This window comes from Candida orthopsilosis (assembly GCF_000315875.1).
Source record: "Candida orthopsilosis Co 90-125, chromosome 1 draft sequence".
NCBI classification, from domain to species: Eukaryota; Fungi; Ascomycota; class Pichiomycetes; order Serinales; family Debaryomycetaceae; genus Lodderomyces; species Lodderomyces orthopsilosis.
The window spans coordinates 1362426-1379764 of NC_018292.1; the positions used below are offsets into that span (position 1 = coordinate 1362426).

The window sequence follows — 17339 nt, forward strand, 5'->3', positions numbered from 1 at the left end:
GGGTCTTGTCAACCAAATAAAACTTATTTTTTCTTGTTAAATATAAACCCAAATTTTAATCTAAATATTTCTCTGTTGATTGGATTTGATAAAAAAATTTCACCTTCTAATCACTTCTTTTGTTTAATCTTCTTTCTTTACAAACGTATTCCATCCTCCTCCGTTGGTAGAATAATAATCGGATTGGTTCCAATTGAAATATTACAAATTCAAATCTCAAACAACTTTTCGTCCTTACAATAACTACTACATTTCCAGAGGATAAATAAATGAGAGTTACAACCTCCTCCTCCTCATACTTGCCGCAACAGGAGTTTAGCGAAACTAATATCTACCAATATGATGAGGTGCCAGAAAATAAATCATGGGCTTCTTCCTTGCCTGTAGCAAAGGGTCTCTACAACCCCGAGTATGAGAAAGACGCTTGTGGTGTTGGTTTCACATGTCACTTGAAGGGATCACCATCTCATAAGATTGTATCGGATGCTAAAAACTTGTTATGTAATATGACCCATAGAGGGGGTGAATTGAATCCCAAAGATGGTGATGGTGCTGGTTTGTTGAGTTCAATTCCTCACAAGTTTTTAAAACGCGAGTTTCAGTATCACTGTAACGTCAGATTACCAAGAAAAGGTCAATATGGTGTTGGTAACTTGTTTTTCAAGAAGGATGACGCTGTTTTTGACAAGTCTAAGAACACATTTGAAAATATTGCTGATTCTTTGAATTTAAAGGTGTTGGGATGGAGAAAAGTACCTCATGATTCTTCTATTTTGGGCCCCGCTTCGTTATCAAGAGAACCATACATTTTACAACCGGCAGTTGTAATGAAAGAGATTTTGGATTTGGATGTTGATGAAGAAGAATTCGCAGCAAAATATCAACAGGATTTTGAAAAAAGGTTATTTATTTTGAGAAAACAATCATCTCATACTATTGGATTACACAATTGGTTCTACATTTGCTCGCTTTCTTCGAAGACTATAGTATACAAAGGCCAATTAGCTCCAAACCAAGTCTATGCTTATTATCATGACTTGGTCAATGCTGAATATGAGTCCCATTTTGCTTTGGTCCATTCAAGATTCTCAACAAACACTTTCCCTTCTTGGGATAGAGCTCAACCTTTGAGATTAGCAGCACATAATGGTGAGATCAACACTTTAAGAGGTAACAAGAATTGGATGAGAGCTAAAGAAGGTGTTATGAAATCCAAATTGTTCGGTGAAGAAATGGACAAGTTGTTCCCAATTATTGAAGAAGGTGGATCTGATTCAGCTGCTTTTGATAACGTTTTGGAATTGTTGGTTGTCAATGGTGTTGTATCCTTACCAGAAGCCGTCATGATGATGATTCCAGAAGCTTGGCAAAATGATGAGTATATTGACCCAAAAAAGAAGGCGTTTTATGAATGGGCTGCTTGTTTGATGGAACCATGGGATGGCCCTGCTTTGTTCACATTTGCCGATGATAGATACTGTGGAGCCAACTTGGATCGTAATGGTTTGAGACCATGTAGATATTATGTTACCGATGACGACAGAATGATTTGTGCTTCAGAAGTTGGTGTTATTAGTATTGAACCAGAAAAGGTTTTACAAAAAGGCAGATTACAACCAGGAAGAATGTTGTTGGTTGACACCAAGGAGGGTCGAATTGTCGATGACAGAGAGTTGAAAAACAATGTCGCTTCCAGATTTGATTTCAAGAGTTGGGTATTAGCCAACATGATCTCATTGAAGGACTTAACGGAAAAGTTTGAATCAAGAAATATTAATTTGAATACAAAGCCAATCGATACCGAATTGACCATTCAAACTGATCCAAGGTTGGTGGCATCTGGCTACTCTCACGAGCAAGTGTTGTTTGTTTTAGCACCAATGGCTGAGGGTAATGAAGCATTGGGTTCCATGGGTAACGATAACGCTTTAGCTTGTATTTCCGAACAACCCAAGTTGTTGTATGAATATTTCCGTCAATTGTTTGCTCAAGTCACTAATCCACCAATTGATCCTATTAGGGAAAAGATTGTTATGTCCTTGGAGTGCTATGTCGGACCACAAGGTAACCTTTTGGAAATGAAGCCAGACCAATTGAATAGATTGTTGTTGAAATCACCAATTTTGACCAACGGGGAATTATTGGCTCTTCAAAATATTGAAAAAGTCTATCCCACCTGGTCAGTGGCTACCATTGACATCACCTTTGAAAAGTCTGAAGGCATACAAGGCTACATCAACACCATTGACAGAATTTGCCAAGCTGCTTCAAAAGCTATTGCTGATGACAACCAAATCATTATCTTGAGTGATGTTGCCACTGGTGCTGATAGATTGCCTATCTCTGCGTTGATTGCAGTTGGAGCAGTACACCACCATTTGGTTAGACAAAAGCAACGTTCCAAGGTTGCATTGATTATCGAAACTCAAGAAGCTAAAGAGGTGCACCATGCATGTTGTTTGGTTGGTTATGGTGCCGATGGTATTAATCCATACTTGGCCATGGAAACTTTGGTAAGAATGAAAAGACAGGGTCTTTTGAAAAATGATTCATTGACTGAGGAAAAAGTCATTGACAACTATAAAAAGTCAATTGATGCTGGTATTTTGAAAGTGATGTCAAAAATGGGTATCTCAACATTGGCTTCTTACAAGGGTGCACAAATTTTTGAAGCTCTTGGTGTTGACAACTCAGTTATTGATAGATGCTTTGCCGGTACCGCTTCCAGAATCAAGGGTGTCACATTTGAATACATTGCTCAAGATGCATTCACCTTGCATGAAAGGGGATACCCAACCAGAGACACAATCAAGCCAATTGGTTTACCAGAAACTGGGGAATATCATTGGAGAGATGGTGGAGATGCTCATATCAACGATCCCGCTGCAATTGCATCATTACAGGATGCTGTTCGTAACAAAAATGAGAGAGCTTTCGATGCATATTGTAAAAAGGAAAATGAAGCAGTGAGAAATTGTACATTGCGTGGTTTATTAGACTTTGACTTTGAATCTTCGACTTCGGTTCCGATTGATCAAGTTGAACCATGGACTGAGATTGTTCGTCGTTTCTTTACTGGTGCCATGTCTTATGGTTCTATTTCAATGGAATCTCACTCAACATTGGCTGTCGCTATGAACAGATTGGGTGGTAAGTCCAATACGGGTGAAGGTGGTGAGGATGCGGCTCGTTCTCAGATCAATGAAAGTGGTGATACTATGAGATCGGCCATTAAGCAAGTTGCATCAGGAAGATTTGGTGTTACATCTTATTACTTGGCTGATGCTGATGAGTTGCAAATTAAAATGGCACAAGGTGCCAAGCCAGGTGAAGGTGGTGAGTTACCAGGTCACAAAGTATCTGCCGAAATTGGTAAAACTAGACACTCCACCCCAGGAGTTGGTTTAATCTCTCCTCCACCACATCATGATATCTACTCCATCGAAGATTTGAAACAATTGTTGTATGACTTGAAGTGTTCTAATCCAAGGGCAAGAACTTCGGTTAAGTTGGTTTCAGAAGTTGGTGTTGGTATTGTTGCAGCTGGTGTTGCCAAGGCTGGTTCAGAAAATATTTTGATTTCTGGAGGTGATGGTGGTACTGGTGCTGCTAAATTGACTTCAATCAAATATGCGGGTTTACCTTGGGAATTAGGTTTGGCCGAATCTCATCAAACATTGGTTTTGAATGATTTGAGAGGAAGAGTTGTTTTGCAAACTGATGGTCAATTGAGAACGGGTAGAGATATTGCTATTGCATGTTTATTGGGTGCTGAGGAATGGGGATTTGCAACCACTCCATTGATTGCCATGGGTTGTATCTACATGAGAAAGTGTCACACTGGTGCTTGTCCAGTTGGTATTGCCACTCAAGATCCTGAATTGAGAAGAAAGTTTGAGGGTACTCCTGAACATGTTATCAACTTTTTCTACTACATGGCAAATGACTTGAGACAGTTTATGGCTAGATTGGGTTTTAGAACTGTTGCTGAAATGGTTGGAAGAGCAGAAAAGTTGAAAGTCAGAGAGGATTTCAGAACCACCAAGAATGCCAACATTGATTTGTCACCAATTCTCACTCCTGCTCATACTATTAGACCAGGGGTTGCTACCCATTGTGTTAGAAAGCAAGACCATAAGTTGCACATCAGGGTTGACAACAAATTGATTGATGAATCTGAATTGACCTTGGCTAAAGGATTGCCTGTTACTATTGATTGTGAAGTTGTCAACACTGATCGTTCTTTGGGTACTACTTTGTCATACAGAGTGTCTAAGACTTTTGGTGAACAAGGATTGCCCCATGATACTATTCATGTCAATGTTACTGGTTCTGCTGGTCAATCATTTGGCGCTTTCTTGGCTTCAGGTGTCACTTTAGAATTAGAGGGTGATGCTAATGACTACATTGGAAAAGGTTTATCAGGAGGTAGAGTCATTGTATACCCACCTCTCGAGTCAAAATTCAAAGCCGAAGACCAAATCATTGCTGGTAACACTGCCTTCTTTGGTGCCACTTCAGGTTCTGCATTCATTAGAGGTATTGCTGCGGAAAGATTTGCCGTTAGAAATTCAGGAGCTATTATTGTCACCGAAGGTACTGGTGACCATGGTTGTGAATATATGTCAGGTGGTAGAGTTGTTGTTCTTGGATCTACTGGTAGAAACTTTGCTTCTGGTATGTGTGGTGGTATCGCTTATGTCTTGGATATGGCTCAAGATTTCTCAGATAAGGTTAACAAGGCTAACGTCGAGCTTTCATCAGTTACTGAAACCGATGAAATTGCATTTTTGAGAAACTTGGTTGAAGACCACCGTCATTACACAGGATCTGAAGTTGCTGATAGGATCTTGAATGATTTCAACAGATACTTGCCTAGATTCGTCAAGGTATTACCTTATGACTATAAAAAGGTTTTGGAAAAGGAAAAGAAACTTGCCGAAGAAGCCAAGAAGAAGGAATTGACCAAGTTTATGAAGTCAATCAAGGAAGACCCTGAATCAGATGTTACCAATGGTGAAGCATACAAAATTAAGAAAGGACATGTTCATCGTCCATCTCATAAAGTCAATGAGCCAAAGGTTGCTGATGTTGAAGATACCATTTTTGATACTGAATTTGAAAAGAAGGCACCAGTCAAATTGGATAAAGTCAGGGGCTTCATGAAGTACAAGCGTAGAAACGAAAAGTACAGAGATGCCAAACTGAGAACCAAAGACTGGAATGAAATGACACTGAGATTGACAAAGGATGAATTGAAGTATGAAACTGCTAGGTGTATGGATTGTGGTGTTCCATTCTGTACTTCCGATACTGGTTGTCCAATCTCCAATGTTATTCCAAAATGGAATGAGTTGGTGTTCAATGACAGGTGGTATGATGCCTTGCAAAGGTTGATGATGACCAACAACTTCCCTGAATTCACAGGAAGAATTTGTCCAGCTCCATGTAATGGTGCTTGTGTTTTGGGTATCAACGAAGACCCAGTTAATATCAAATCAGTTGAATGTGCTATCATCGATTACGGGTTTGAGCAAGGCTGGATTAAACCACAACCACCAACACACAGAACAGGAAAGACCGTGGCTGTAATTGGATCAGGTCCTGCTGGTTTATCATGCGCTGACCAATTGAACAAAGCTGGTCATTTAGTCACTGTTTATGAAAGAAGCGACAGACCTGGTGGCTTGTTAATGTATGGTATTCCAAACATGAAATTGGACAAGGGAATTGTCAAGAGACGAACTGACTTGTTAGCCGCAGAGGGCATTCAGTTTGTTTGCAACACCACCATTGGTGAGGACATTACCGTACCGGAATTACAATCCAACTTTGATGCCGTTGTTTTCGCTGTTGGTTCAACCATTCCAAGAGACTTGAAGATTCCAGGAAGAGAATTGGAAAATATCAACTTTGCAATGCAATTGTTGCACAAAAATACCAAAGCCTTATTGGACGATGAATTGGATGAAGTTAGAAAACAATTGGAAGGTAAGCATGTTGTTGTTATTGGTGGTGGTGATACTGGTAATGATTGTTTGGGTACATCTACTAGACATGGTGCTAAATCGGTCACCAACTTTGAATTGTTACCAAATCCACCTTCAGCAAGACCCAAGGACAACCCATGGCCACAGTGGCCAAGAATCTTCAGAGTCGATTATGGCCACACTGAAGTCTCTGCACATTATGGTAAAGACCCAAGAGAATATTCCATCTTGTCGAAAGAATTTGTTGGTGAGGATGGTAAAGTTAAGGGTATAAAGACTGTCAGAGTCGAGTGGAAACGTTCGGATCTGGGTGCATGGCAAATGGCTGAAGTTCCAGGCAGTGAAGAATTCTTCCCAGCTGATGTTGTGTTGTTGTCTATGGGTTTCATTGGTCCAGATGCAGATAATCTTGAAGTTCAAAAGACAAAGAGAGGTACCATCACTACTGTCAACCCCAACGTTTACAAAGTCGAGGACGATTCTAATTTGTTTGCCGCCGGTGATTGTAGAAGAGGTCAATCGTTGGTCGTTTGGGGAATCCAAGAAGGAAGACAATGTGGTAGAGAAGTGGATGAATACTTGATGGGTTCAACTAGATTGCCTGGTAATGGATCTATTGAACAAAGGAGCTACAAGTTGCTAGAGGAACTTGCTGAGAATATATAAGTTTATAATTTAATTTAAGATTGTTTTTGGAGTTGTTAATTTTGTGGTTTTCGTGGTTATTTATTTGGTGTCTGAAAATGATTGTAACATTTTCATTTAGCATCTGGTTGCCAAAATTGCAACATTTTGGGTATAAACAGATGGACTTTCAACAACGGCTTAGGACACCTTACAAAGTTGTTGTTGCATTTTGACAGGTTACCAAAAAAGAGTCAGAAACTTTTTATCCGCCATTGGTTCTCTCTTAAAACCACAAAGCTGAATAACCTATACGGATGTGCTATATGTATTTGTATTATCTATATGAAATGCAAAGTTAGTTTCTCTTACTTATTTTTCCCAAACCAAAACCCGTCATTACTGCTTGAATCATTTTCTTTTTCCTTGGACGATTTCATAGGATAATCATCTCCACAATCACTATCATCACCATCGGTTTCAAAATTGTAAAAAAAAGGTCTTGCTGGTTTTGCATCGCCATCTTGCTTCTGTTCTTGTCCATTTGATAAAGTTGAGTAGAACTGTATCGAGTTCTTTCTAGGTTTCCTCGGTGGTGAATTAACAGAAGGTTTACCTTGTTTGTTCTTGAATGATAACGAAAGTGGTCTCACTCCAGTATTGCTCATCTCTTCTTCATCTGAACCTGAGTCTGAACCTTCATATTCATCATCTCCACTATTTTCGTTACTGTTGTTGGCAGAGTCAGATTGCATGGTGAAACTTTGTGGTAATTGATTTTGTGACTTCTTTTGTTGATAAGACAAGAATAGTGGGTTATTGATTCTCTTTTTGTTTAATGATCGAGCCCGATTCAAAGTTTCGATTGGCGATGACCGGTTTGCTGCTGCTGCTGCTGCCGCCACCGCTGCAGCACTAGGTGGTTCATGATGCTCCTTGATAATATCCAATTCATCAACACTTTGATCACTGATTGAGTCAATTGACATGTCTGATTCATTGGACCTAACTCGGTTAATGACCTGAGGAAAGTAAGAGTCCTTGGTATGATGCGCCACAAATACTGATGAGTTTGGATTGGAACTTGACCTGCTTCTATTTTGAAGTTGAGACGAAACATATTTTGGAAGGTCAGTGGTGGAATTCTCTGCTGATGATGTGGGGCGGTTGTACTGCTGTAAATTCACTTGTGAGTTGACTCTCGAGTTAAGTTTGTGAATGGGTATTTCTGAAGTGTTGGAATACCGAAGCTTGATCGGTTGTACTGATTCATTGCTCAAAATCTTGGATAAATCGATGACTGAGTTGGATTTTGTAGGCGCCGAATTGGGAGAAACATCGGGACTAACTCTTCTTGAAGGGGGATTAGTGATTGCAAACCCTTTTTTGAATGCTTCACAATTCATCATCTTTTCCTTAAACTCAGACCTGATTTTAAAATGCTTCTGATCGGGTACCCAATCCTTTGCTGCTGGACAAAGGTAATTGTGTCTTGCTGGGGGTAGTCCATTAACGCTTCTTGACGCTGAGGTGGATTCAATCTTGAATGAAGCTCTTGGTTTATATTCATCTTTGATATCTGCCTCCTTTGGTTTATCAATAAGATCATCCTTTTTGATAAAGTTTGTTTTGTAATATACAATGTCCGTTTCTAAATTCAATGTAGTATCAACCCCTTCTCTTGCAATACCAAGAGCATCCTTGACTAGTTTCCAACAATAATTCTGCGGATCAAATTCTTCACCCAGTACTTCCTCCCGTTTCATTCTCCTAGCTAGATTAATTTTTGCCTCTGGAATCTCTTCAAAAATGGGGTGATTAATAAAATACGACATTAGATTGTTGATTAAGTACCCATGTGACACAACAATTATAATATCCTTGTTTTTGATATAAGATTGTTTATCATAAGTTGCCAATAATTTCTGGAAATATTCCTTGCACCTTGCTTGGTATTCTTTGTAGGTTAGATTAGGCCCATTGTACTGACCCAAAGTCACTGTTGGTCTAAAATTCGAACAAGCGTTTTTGTTCTTCAACGTTTTCAAATTGGGCGTGTACATATTATAAGCATCATTCGAATCGACAAATGGTGGTTTATTTGCCATCTTATCATGGACCCATTCACTCAAAGCAAAATCTCCTAGTAACTGAAACCTCACCTTGTAATTGGGAAACTGTTCTGCAAACTTTGCCTTCAACTCGGTGATTAATATGTCCGCAGTTTGACAACATCTTAAATACGGACTGAAGTGGATATATACATTCTTCCGTAGTGATGATTCTTTATCTTGAAATGCTTCAGTAGTAGAAGAAATGTCTTGAACAACCAGTTGTAATTGCGGTATAGCAGTTGTTGCTAATGAAGGGTCATATGCGTGGTATTCTTCTATTATTGGCTTAGCTTGTGGGTCTCTTTGTAAAGCATGGTCTATTCGCTCCCCGTGACGTAGAAAGTACAACTCTGTCATAATAGGGATTTAAGCTAAAAGGCTTTGTTGCATTGGGGCTAAGCAAAACGGAAGCTCTAACTGTGCTGTCCCAGTAAAGTGTTCGAGGTGGTTGTAAGATTTGCTTTTTGCGGGTGTTGTCTTAAAGATCTAGATTGATAATAATATTCTCCGGTCCCTTGGCGGTGATCTGGTAGAATCTGCTGGTGGTAGAATGTGTCTGTTGAAGTAGTCCTGGTCCCGGTTCAGTTGTTGAAGATACGCCTTCTTGTCGGATTAACACGGTAGTGAATGAAGTTTTGTATTGTGTATGTTGATTTTTATTTGCTTTCGAAATCTTTCCCAAAAGATTGAACAATAGTAATATTGACACAAATAGATACAACTACTAATAACAATACGTCGAACAGAAGTAACCAGACTCAATCATAACAACCATAAGCTACTACTATTCTTATTACTACAGTCTAGACTATACATCTTTTAGATTCTTCAGCCATAACAAAAACATTTTATGGTAAAACCTAATCATGTGATGGTCGGTTGAAAAAAAAAAAAAATCATTCAGTATGTGCATCATTTTCAAGGATCAATCTCATCCATCCGAAATATTACGACATCCTATTTGTCAAAATGACCATAACTGCAAATGACCAAACATGCAAAGGATCAACAGCTCATCTCAGCATTTTAATTTTCTTTGTATGTACCCTAAAGTAGGACTAGTTTCAACGGATATATGCACCGTTGGAATAAATCAAAAGAAGTTATGATGTCATAGCGACCATTTTACACTACCTACTGCTTTTGTGCTATGCTAGTTATTATCTGCGCACGTGATCTTACAAAATGTTGTACAATAAACTGTTTTCATGTATTTAAATTCAATCCTTCCAACTGATCATCGATTTTGGCCATTCTTTCCTTTTTTCTTCGTTCATGTCTCAGTTTCTCATCAGTGGAATGTTTTTGATCCATATATTCATGTAAAACTTCATGGTCTTCAATTTCGTCAACATCAATACCATGACTACCGTAGGAGTATTCATTGTCTGGTTCCTTCAACACATCTCTAATTGAATCATTTGCAACTAGTTGACTATGCAATCCAAAGCTGAAACACCATTTCAAATGTCTTAGTCTTGTAGCAAGATACCATGAATTAATCCGTAACTGTTTGTACTTTGATAGTTTGATGCTTATAGTGTCAACACAACTATTGAGTAGCTCAACACCCTCTTCTGTTCTTTTATAAACCTGCTGCCTCTTATTGTTATCAGTGTACGTTTCAATAGTGTTGATGATATTCCTGAATACCGAACTGATTTCTTTTTTATCCTTTTTCGACACCTTCTTCGAAGATAAATTGAGTAGCCTAGTCAATATCGAAATCAATGATTCTTGCTCATAATAAGGGGAATTTAAATTGTAATCCTCATCCTCATTTTCCTCTTCATCGTTTCCATAGTCATACAACTCATAAATAACAGCAATGGTTCTTCCTGCCGCTTTGGCAATATCTCTGTTTTCATCATTATCCAAAAGCGGCACCAACTTCACCATTAAATCCTCAACAATCTCATTCAAGTACTCTCCACGACGCAATAAAGTCAAAAGACACCCAACTCCATGTAGAGCAGCAACGGCAACTGAAGCTTCAGCAACAACTTTGGCGTTGGCTTCATTAACCAACTTCTTATCCAAATTCTTATCAGTTATGAATGTAGAGTGTTCGCGATCACCTTGTTCCACTTCCTTTTGTAATGCCAATGCACTAGCACTATATCCTTCAGCAATTTCCATCAACATATTGACTCTGTCATCAACTCCAAAACTTGAAGATCCATTGTGCAACACCACAGTTAATACAGTATATCCTAATATGATATCTGATTTGTTTTCTGCAGTTACAATACTATTTGTTGGTTCAGTGATTAAATGTTGAATTTTGGTTAACAAGTCATTACTAATCAACGCACCAAATTCATCTACATCACTGCAAATCAAAGCAATCAATGAACGATATAGATATTGAAACTCCAATTCACTTCGATAATTACCACTAGTAAACTGATTAATCAATGTATTCACCGTATCCTCATCAACATAATTCAATCGGTTCCCCACATTTTCTTCATTATAAACCACCAACGGCTTCGAAACAACAACTTTGTAAAGCTGAGCCAATAATAGCTCTCTCGACCTTGAACTAATATCAGTACGTGAAAAAGTCAACGACTTGATAATTTCATTAATGTTGGAATTTTCCTGAATTCGTTTATTATTCAATTGATGAGCTTCGTATTGACGCCTGTCTCCCGAACTTATTCGATCTTCTTTAGCAACTTCTCCCATATCTTGTTGATTCAAATTGGTAAGCTTTTCTCGCAAGATCTCCTCGATCTTTAACAATTCGCCTTCTTCATAATCACTTTCGTAGTCAGAGTCGTCTGATCGTAAAGGAGTTCCGATGGCTGACTGAGCTCGAGAAGACGAGGCGGATAATGTACCCTCCTTATCGAATCGTTTTCCCTTGTATAATGATCTGTGGGACATATCGAAGTTGTGTAGAGGAAAAGAAGTATAAAGAAGGTTATTATTTTGTAATGCTTGCTGTAGATATATAAATTGTGTTTGTGCATAAAATTGTGTCATACGAAAACAAATACAAACAGCCGAGTAAACGGTAGCGCCTACATCCGAGTTAACTCCATCTGTACAATCACCTTAGAAGACAACTTCATTCGGTAGAACATAAACCCTCTCCCCTAATACCCTAACCGTTTGGTTGTTCTTATCCAATGGTAATGATTTCCTCATATCAAAAGCATCAATATCATCATTAATTGCATTCCGATCATCAGGAATTTCACCACTTCCACCACCATAATACCCAACAACTCGTCGATAAACACTATAACCCAATTTTTCATAAAGCATCTTTCCTAGCAGGTTAGTCACTTTGACGAACAAATCAATAAATAGCGTCAGTTGTACTTCACTAATCTTTTCCAATTGTAAACACAACTTTGATGCTAGTGATATGCGTCGGTATTGGTCGTGGACCGTGACTGCAGTAATATGTGTATGATATTCCATCTTGGATAATTGTCCTTCAGTTTTAGCCATCATGTATCCACTGGTGACATTTGCGGGATGTTCTACTGACTTGTAAAATAAATTTGGCCATGATATCAAATATTGGGAGTAAAATGAGATATTGAAGTTTTCGGTCAATGGATCGAGATTGACTGGATTGATTGTGAATAGATCCTCTAGCTGGAATGGTTTGATTGATGTCATTGTTGAGGGAAGTGTTGTGGGATGATATCTTTAACAAATTGGATTTTGAAGTTTTTCATTCTTGGTCGTGCGAACAATTACAATTAATGACATCATTGACATGAAAGAGGCCTACAACTGAGGATTGTCATAGAAGAGCCTCTGCTGGACATAAATAACTATTCCGAGGATGATTTCTGTACACCTCGATGAACGCTCTCGTACACCTCCACAAAAATCCTCACCTGTGGGCATATTTTTCATTGATGACCTCTTGCCACAACGGATAAACAAAGAAAAAAAAAATTTTGAAAAAAAAAAGCAAATCAAATCACAACAGGTTTATCTAGATTCACCTAATCACTCATCATTGACCTATATAAATCATGTACGGAGGTCCACCACCAAGTGAAGAACAAAAGAAATTGCAACAGCAATACGCTTATGACACTTTGAAATTTGCTGGTATTGTAGCTGGTGTCTTGTGGGTTAGTCCAATTGTTTTCCACTACATTCAAAGGCAACTTAAGTAAGGACAATGTATATGAAAGTGTTGTGAAAGCCCAGGTAGAGCTCTACAGTCATATATAATGGGATTATACATACGATATTGTTTTCGAGAGTTGTTTGACATTCACATGTTTGTATATAGAATAAACAATTTCAAACAAAAATAATGATGTAAACTTTAGATTCTCTAATCCTCTAGATCCTCTAATAATTGCTCTCTCAATTGTCCAATCTTATTAGCCAAGGTTAAGAACTCCATTCTTTCACTAACCTTGTTAGCAGCTAATAATGCTTTATCTGTCTTCATTAATTTGGCAATACTATAAGCCTTATTCAATCTCAGATGTTGGCAAGCTTCAGCAAACAATTTAATCAACGATTTATCAAACATGGTACTATATTGTTCCAATTTGGTCATAAGTGAATCTTGATCAACATCTTCACCTTGTTGTTCGTCTTCAAAATTGGAAATAGTATCACTAATGAGCTTACCCATTGTAAATGATCTAAGAAATTGTTCTTCACTTTCCACTTCCTCCTCATCACCACGGCCCGATTTGATTGGTATTTCAGTATCAATTTCAACCGGTAAAGGTAATGGGAACCCTGGGTAACCACCATTTTTCAAAATTAAACAATTGAGCGAATCATTTATGACACCCAATGGCCAACATGACCATGCCAATTTATTTTCATTCGATCCATATTCTGTTATCGCATTGTGTAAGTTTAATATGGGGATCCATTTGGCGTTGCCTGTTTCTCTCCATGACTGTAACACAAGCAATGTGTCGTCGTGTCCTCCAACAATACAAGGATCATTGTATTCGTTAAAAAATACCCCCTTGATGAGCTGGCTCTTGGCTTCTTTTAACGGAATTGGGCAGCTTTGTTGTATAATCTTATAGTCCTGATAGATATCAAAAATTGTGTATGTGTAAACATTGGTAGTAACTTGATTAATCATCAATATAATTCCAAATGATGCAGCTAGTGACACCACCGGTATCGTCTTGATTACATTTAAGCAAATTCCGTACTCATTAAAAAAGCGTAGGTATCCCAAACTAGTCCCCACTACAATGGTGTTGTTACCTTTAGAATTGGTGATACATATACTAGTCAAATACTCTTCTCCTTTGATTAACGGTATAGTTTTCTCCCACGAGTCATTACCCACATCATTGTGTGATTTATAGAATATGGTTCCTGTACTACTTTCCCCTAATACAATACTTTTTTGATTTAATGATGCAAGGTCAAACTTTTGATAATCAGTGAAATGATATTCGCTATTCAATGAACGATCAAAAAAGGACACCGTAATACTATTTGTTGCCCCTGGCTCTTTATTGATCACAATCCAAGCATATCCTATATTGTTCATGGTCAAATATCGCCTATCAACAATTTCTCCTTTGTTGACAAATGGAGTAGATCCGGAAGAATATGGAATAATTTTGCTGGAAATATTGTAGCTCCTCACTGAAGGAGGAGTTGATTTATGCTTTTTAAATCCGTTGAGGGTTGGCTTGTATCCCTCATCATCATCATCCAATATCGAGTTTTCCTCCTCTTCATCATCATCGAGAAACAAGCGCTTTCCGTTTGCTCCGTTTGCTCCGTTTGCTCCATTGGGCTCCCCTTCACGGTGTAACATTTGATTCACCTCTGTTTGATCATCACTCTTGGCAAATTCATCATCACTCTCCTCCAAATCATCCACAAACAAACTTGCTCCTGTGGCATCGCCCCCAAGATCTTTAACAACATCTTTCAATCTTAGTATATCTCCATAAGTACTACCAATCAAAAGACTAGTCTTATTCTCCCATTCAATATTCAAGGGCAATGCATCCTCGTTCAATTCAAAGTCATCTTCATGCAACGTACTAGCAGAATCAAAATTGACGACTTTATATGTATTCAAAGTCAAGATTGCCAATTTATGACCAAACAAGTTGTAATCGATAATCTTGGAATCGCTTGTGAACTGCTTCACTTTGGACCAATCTAGTCTTTGATAAACTTGTATAATATTGTTCGCTGTAGGGATTAGTAAGAACTGTCCATCTTTTGACCATTGAGTCTTTGTTGTATATAATTCATCATTATGTTCATTATTGAAATCAATTTTATCAGTAGACAAGTTTATCTTTTTACAATTTGCGTTCTCCAATGTATGTAACAAGTTTAATTCTTCATTGAAAACGGAGTAAATTTGTACTGCCCCATTGGACAAACTAATACTGCACAATTCTCCCGTTTGATCATAGGCGATATTTAACAATTGGTCAGGTAAAGTGATTGTTTTGTATTGGTTGTCATTCTGCAAGTCAACTATAACTAACTTGTTATCGTCACCACCACAAAGAATTCGATTACCTTGATTTATAAAAGAAAGATCACGTAATGGTAATTCTGATCTGAAAATGACTCCTTGCGATTCATGCTTGGCCAAATCTATAAGTTCCAATTTAGCTTCAGTTGTAGTAACTGCCAATTTATCATTATGAAATGAAACAGATGTTAGGTTCTGCAAAAAATCAATCGACACAGGTTGTGAATCGAAATCATCCACATTGACCAACTTGATAATACCTTCACTGTTGGCAATGACTAATCTCTTCGAATAGTCATCAAAGTAAGCATATGAGTTACCATCGGGAAAGATAGATATCTTCTTATACGACATTAGAAGCTTATTATGGTGATGCCCTGGTAGTAGTTTTGGTGGAGTTCAATTTTGAAAAAAAATTGTCAAGTCGCGTTGAAATGAGACGCGTCTCAAATGAGGTAGAAGCCGCACCCACAAAACAAAAATTAAATGACAACACTGCGGTTTGGATTCAAATCAAGATCAAGAGACAACAAGTGGCAGAACCTTTCTTGTGAAACCATGGATATTGCTGTTTCTCTTAACAAGTCATTGAAATTTGTGTCGAGCACATATATGACTACTGACAGATTGACAAAAACTCCAAGTTTGTAAGAATGTTTATCATTAAAGCAGCATCAAACTTGTATTCAAGCGTAGATTCAATTTGTGGAACGGGTTCATCAATAGAAGCGTGTTTTCGGCAGTATTGTTTTGATTTGGTTCAAGGTGGTGACTCATTGTGATTTTTTGCCCTCAAATGCAAGTTGTCCAATCTTGTAAAACCTTCCAGCTCTAAATCCAAAGCTTTGTTTTCAGAGCTGATCAATGTCTAATCTATTGTAAAGTATCTATCCTTCAGCACAGCCTTGAATTTTTATTGGTAGGTGAAACTTTTCTTGTAAGCTATCTTTGAAATTATGTGGTAAAAATATTGTGTTGTCAAACTGCACAAAAGCTTTGGTATTGCCAAAACGGTGTTACCTTTTCAACTGTGAATCCAATTTAAACCTTTGTGCATTTGATGCCAGATGAATACAGGGGTAGTCATCAATAGATTGATTATCTTTCATTACTCCTATTATCGTGTAACAAATTACTGCATTTTTCTCTTTGTTTTTGTTGTTGATAGTTTGCGGGATTTTTCTCAATTTCATGCATTTACGAACTAAGATGGAATCACTTTTCCACCTGAAAGTTGAGTTTATAACTATCAATACCTTGCTACTAGATGCGTGCCAGTATGTACCTACACCACGTTGACGAAAATGTTGTTGTTTAGCCAATGTGTTCCAACTCAACCGAGAGCTTCTTTCTTAAGTATGTAGTTGGTTGCAAAAAAAATTTAAAAAAGAGTAGTGAAAATATGAAAATGTGAGATGTGTGAATTTTGAAATTTTGAAATTCGTCAGAATTGCACTACCTTAGCCAAGTTCCAAACATACCAGAACAATAAGACATGTATTTCGCTAATCTTGGCCAACTATCTCTATATCTATAAGAATGTACCATATGTTGCTCTATGTATTTCTCTTATAATGCCCACATGCCTTTTGAAATTTTCTAAAAAAAATTCCCCAATGAAGCCAAACCAAAAGAAAATTTTTTTTCTCTTATTATTGTAGTTTGTTATTGTTTTAGTTTGAGGGATTTTAACAATTTGTTTATTCTTTTTACGAGAGTAACAACTCCAACGTATATGGGGGCTATGGCACCAACTTTACTCAAAATATTGATATCGTACTTTAGATTAAGACAGTATCAGCATCTGCTGCCCCCATTCACTCTATTCTGAAAGAAAATGTTCAAATGGAAGAGAGAGAGAGATGAATCTTACTAGAGACACTATAAGTCCATAGATATATAAAAAAAAAACCAAATGATTTCTGCTTCTCCTTTCACAATACATACGTATACTTCAGTAAATCTTTGTACCTTGAAAGCATTTCGCTTCTGTTTCTTCAACCCTCTACTAGGGTTGTGTATTTTCATTGTATTGTTTTTGATGGTGCCATACATATATCTCCCCATACTTTTGGTATTGCAAATTTCACTATAAATCCCTCAAAACACAACACACTAAAAACAGAAACACCACAGACATAG

At 37.7% G+C, this 17339-nt stretch overlaps 6 protein-coding genes across 6 annotated transcripts; 2 read left to right on the forward strand and 4 right to left on the reverse strand. All coding sequences in view use genetic code 12, as the record gives it.

The window, feature by feature from the left end:
* Window positions 1-269: 269 nt before the first annotated feature.
* On the forward strand, window positions 270-6656 carry CORT_0A06160 (Glt1 glutamate synthase; the record flags this gene model as incomplete). Its single annotated transcript, XM_003866395.1, has 1 exon — window positions 270-6656. The coding sequence occupies one exon, from the start codon at window positions 270-272 to the stop codon at window positions 6654-6656; it is 6387 nt and encodes a 2128-aa protein (XP_003866443.1).
* Window positions 6657-6982: 326 nt separating this feature from the next.
* Window positions 6983-9085, reverse strand: CORT_0A06170 (hypothetical protein; the record flags this gene model as incomplete). Its single annotated transcript, XM_003866396.1, has 1 exon — window positions 6983-9085. The coding sequence occupies one exon, from the start codon at window positions 9083-9085 to the stop codon at window positions 6983-6985; it is 2103 nt and encodes a 700-aa protein (XP_003866444.1).
* Window positions 9086-9934: 849 nt separating this feature from the next.
* On the reverse strand, window positions 9935-11719 carry CORT_0A06180 (hypothetical protein; the record flags this gene model as incomplete). The annotated part of the gene is made up of 1 exon (XM_003866397.1): window positions 9935-11719. One exon carries the CDS (start codon window positions 11717-11719, stop codon window positions 9935-9937), a length of 1785 nt encoding a protein of 594 aa, XP_003866445.1.
* A 72-nt stretch (window positions 11720-11791) lies between these two features.
* CORT_0A06190 (Nat3 protein) lies at window positions 11792-12367 on the reverse strand (the record flags this gene model as incomplete). The annotated part of the gene is made up of 1 exon (XM_003866398.1): window positions 11792-12367. One exon carries the CDS (start codon window positions 12365-12367, stop codon window positions 11792-11794), a length of 576 nt encoding a protein of 191 aa, XP_003866446.1.
* Window positions 12368-12732: 365 nt separating this feature from the next.
* CORT_0A06200 (hypothetical protein) lies at window positions 12733-12879 on the forward strand (the record flags this gene model as incomplete). The annotated part of the gene is made up of 1 exon (XM_003866399.1): window positions 12733-12879. One exon carries the CDS (start codon window positions 12733-12735, stop codon window positions 12877-12879), a length of 147 nt encoding a protein of 48 aa, XP_003866447.1.
* A 164-nt stretch (window positions 12880-13043) lies between these two features.
* CORT_0A06210 (Ctf4 protein) lies at window positions 13044-15551 on the reverse strand (the record flags this gene model as incomplete). Its single annotated transcript, XM_003866400.1, has 1 exon — window positions 13044-15551. The coding sequence occupies one exon, from the start codon at window positions 15549-15551 to the stop codon at window positions 13044-13046; it is 2508 nt and encodes an 835-aa protein (XP_003866448.1).
* Between the last annotated feature and the right edge of the window lie 1788 nt (window positions 15552-17339).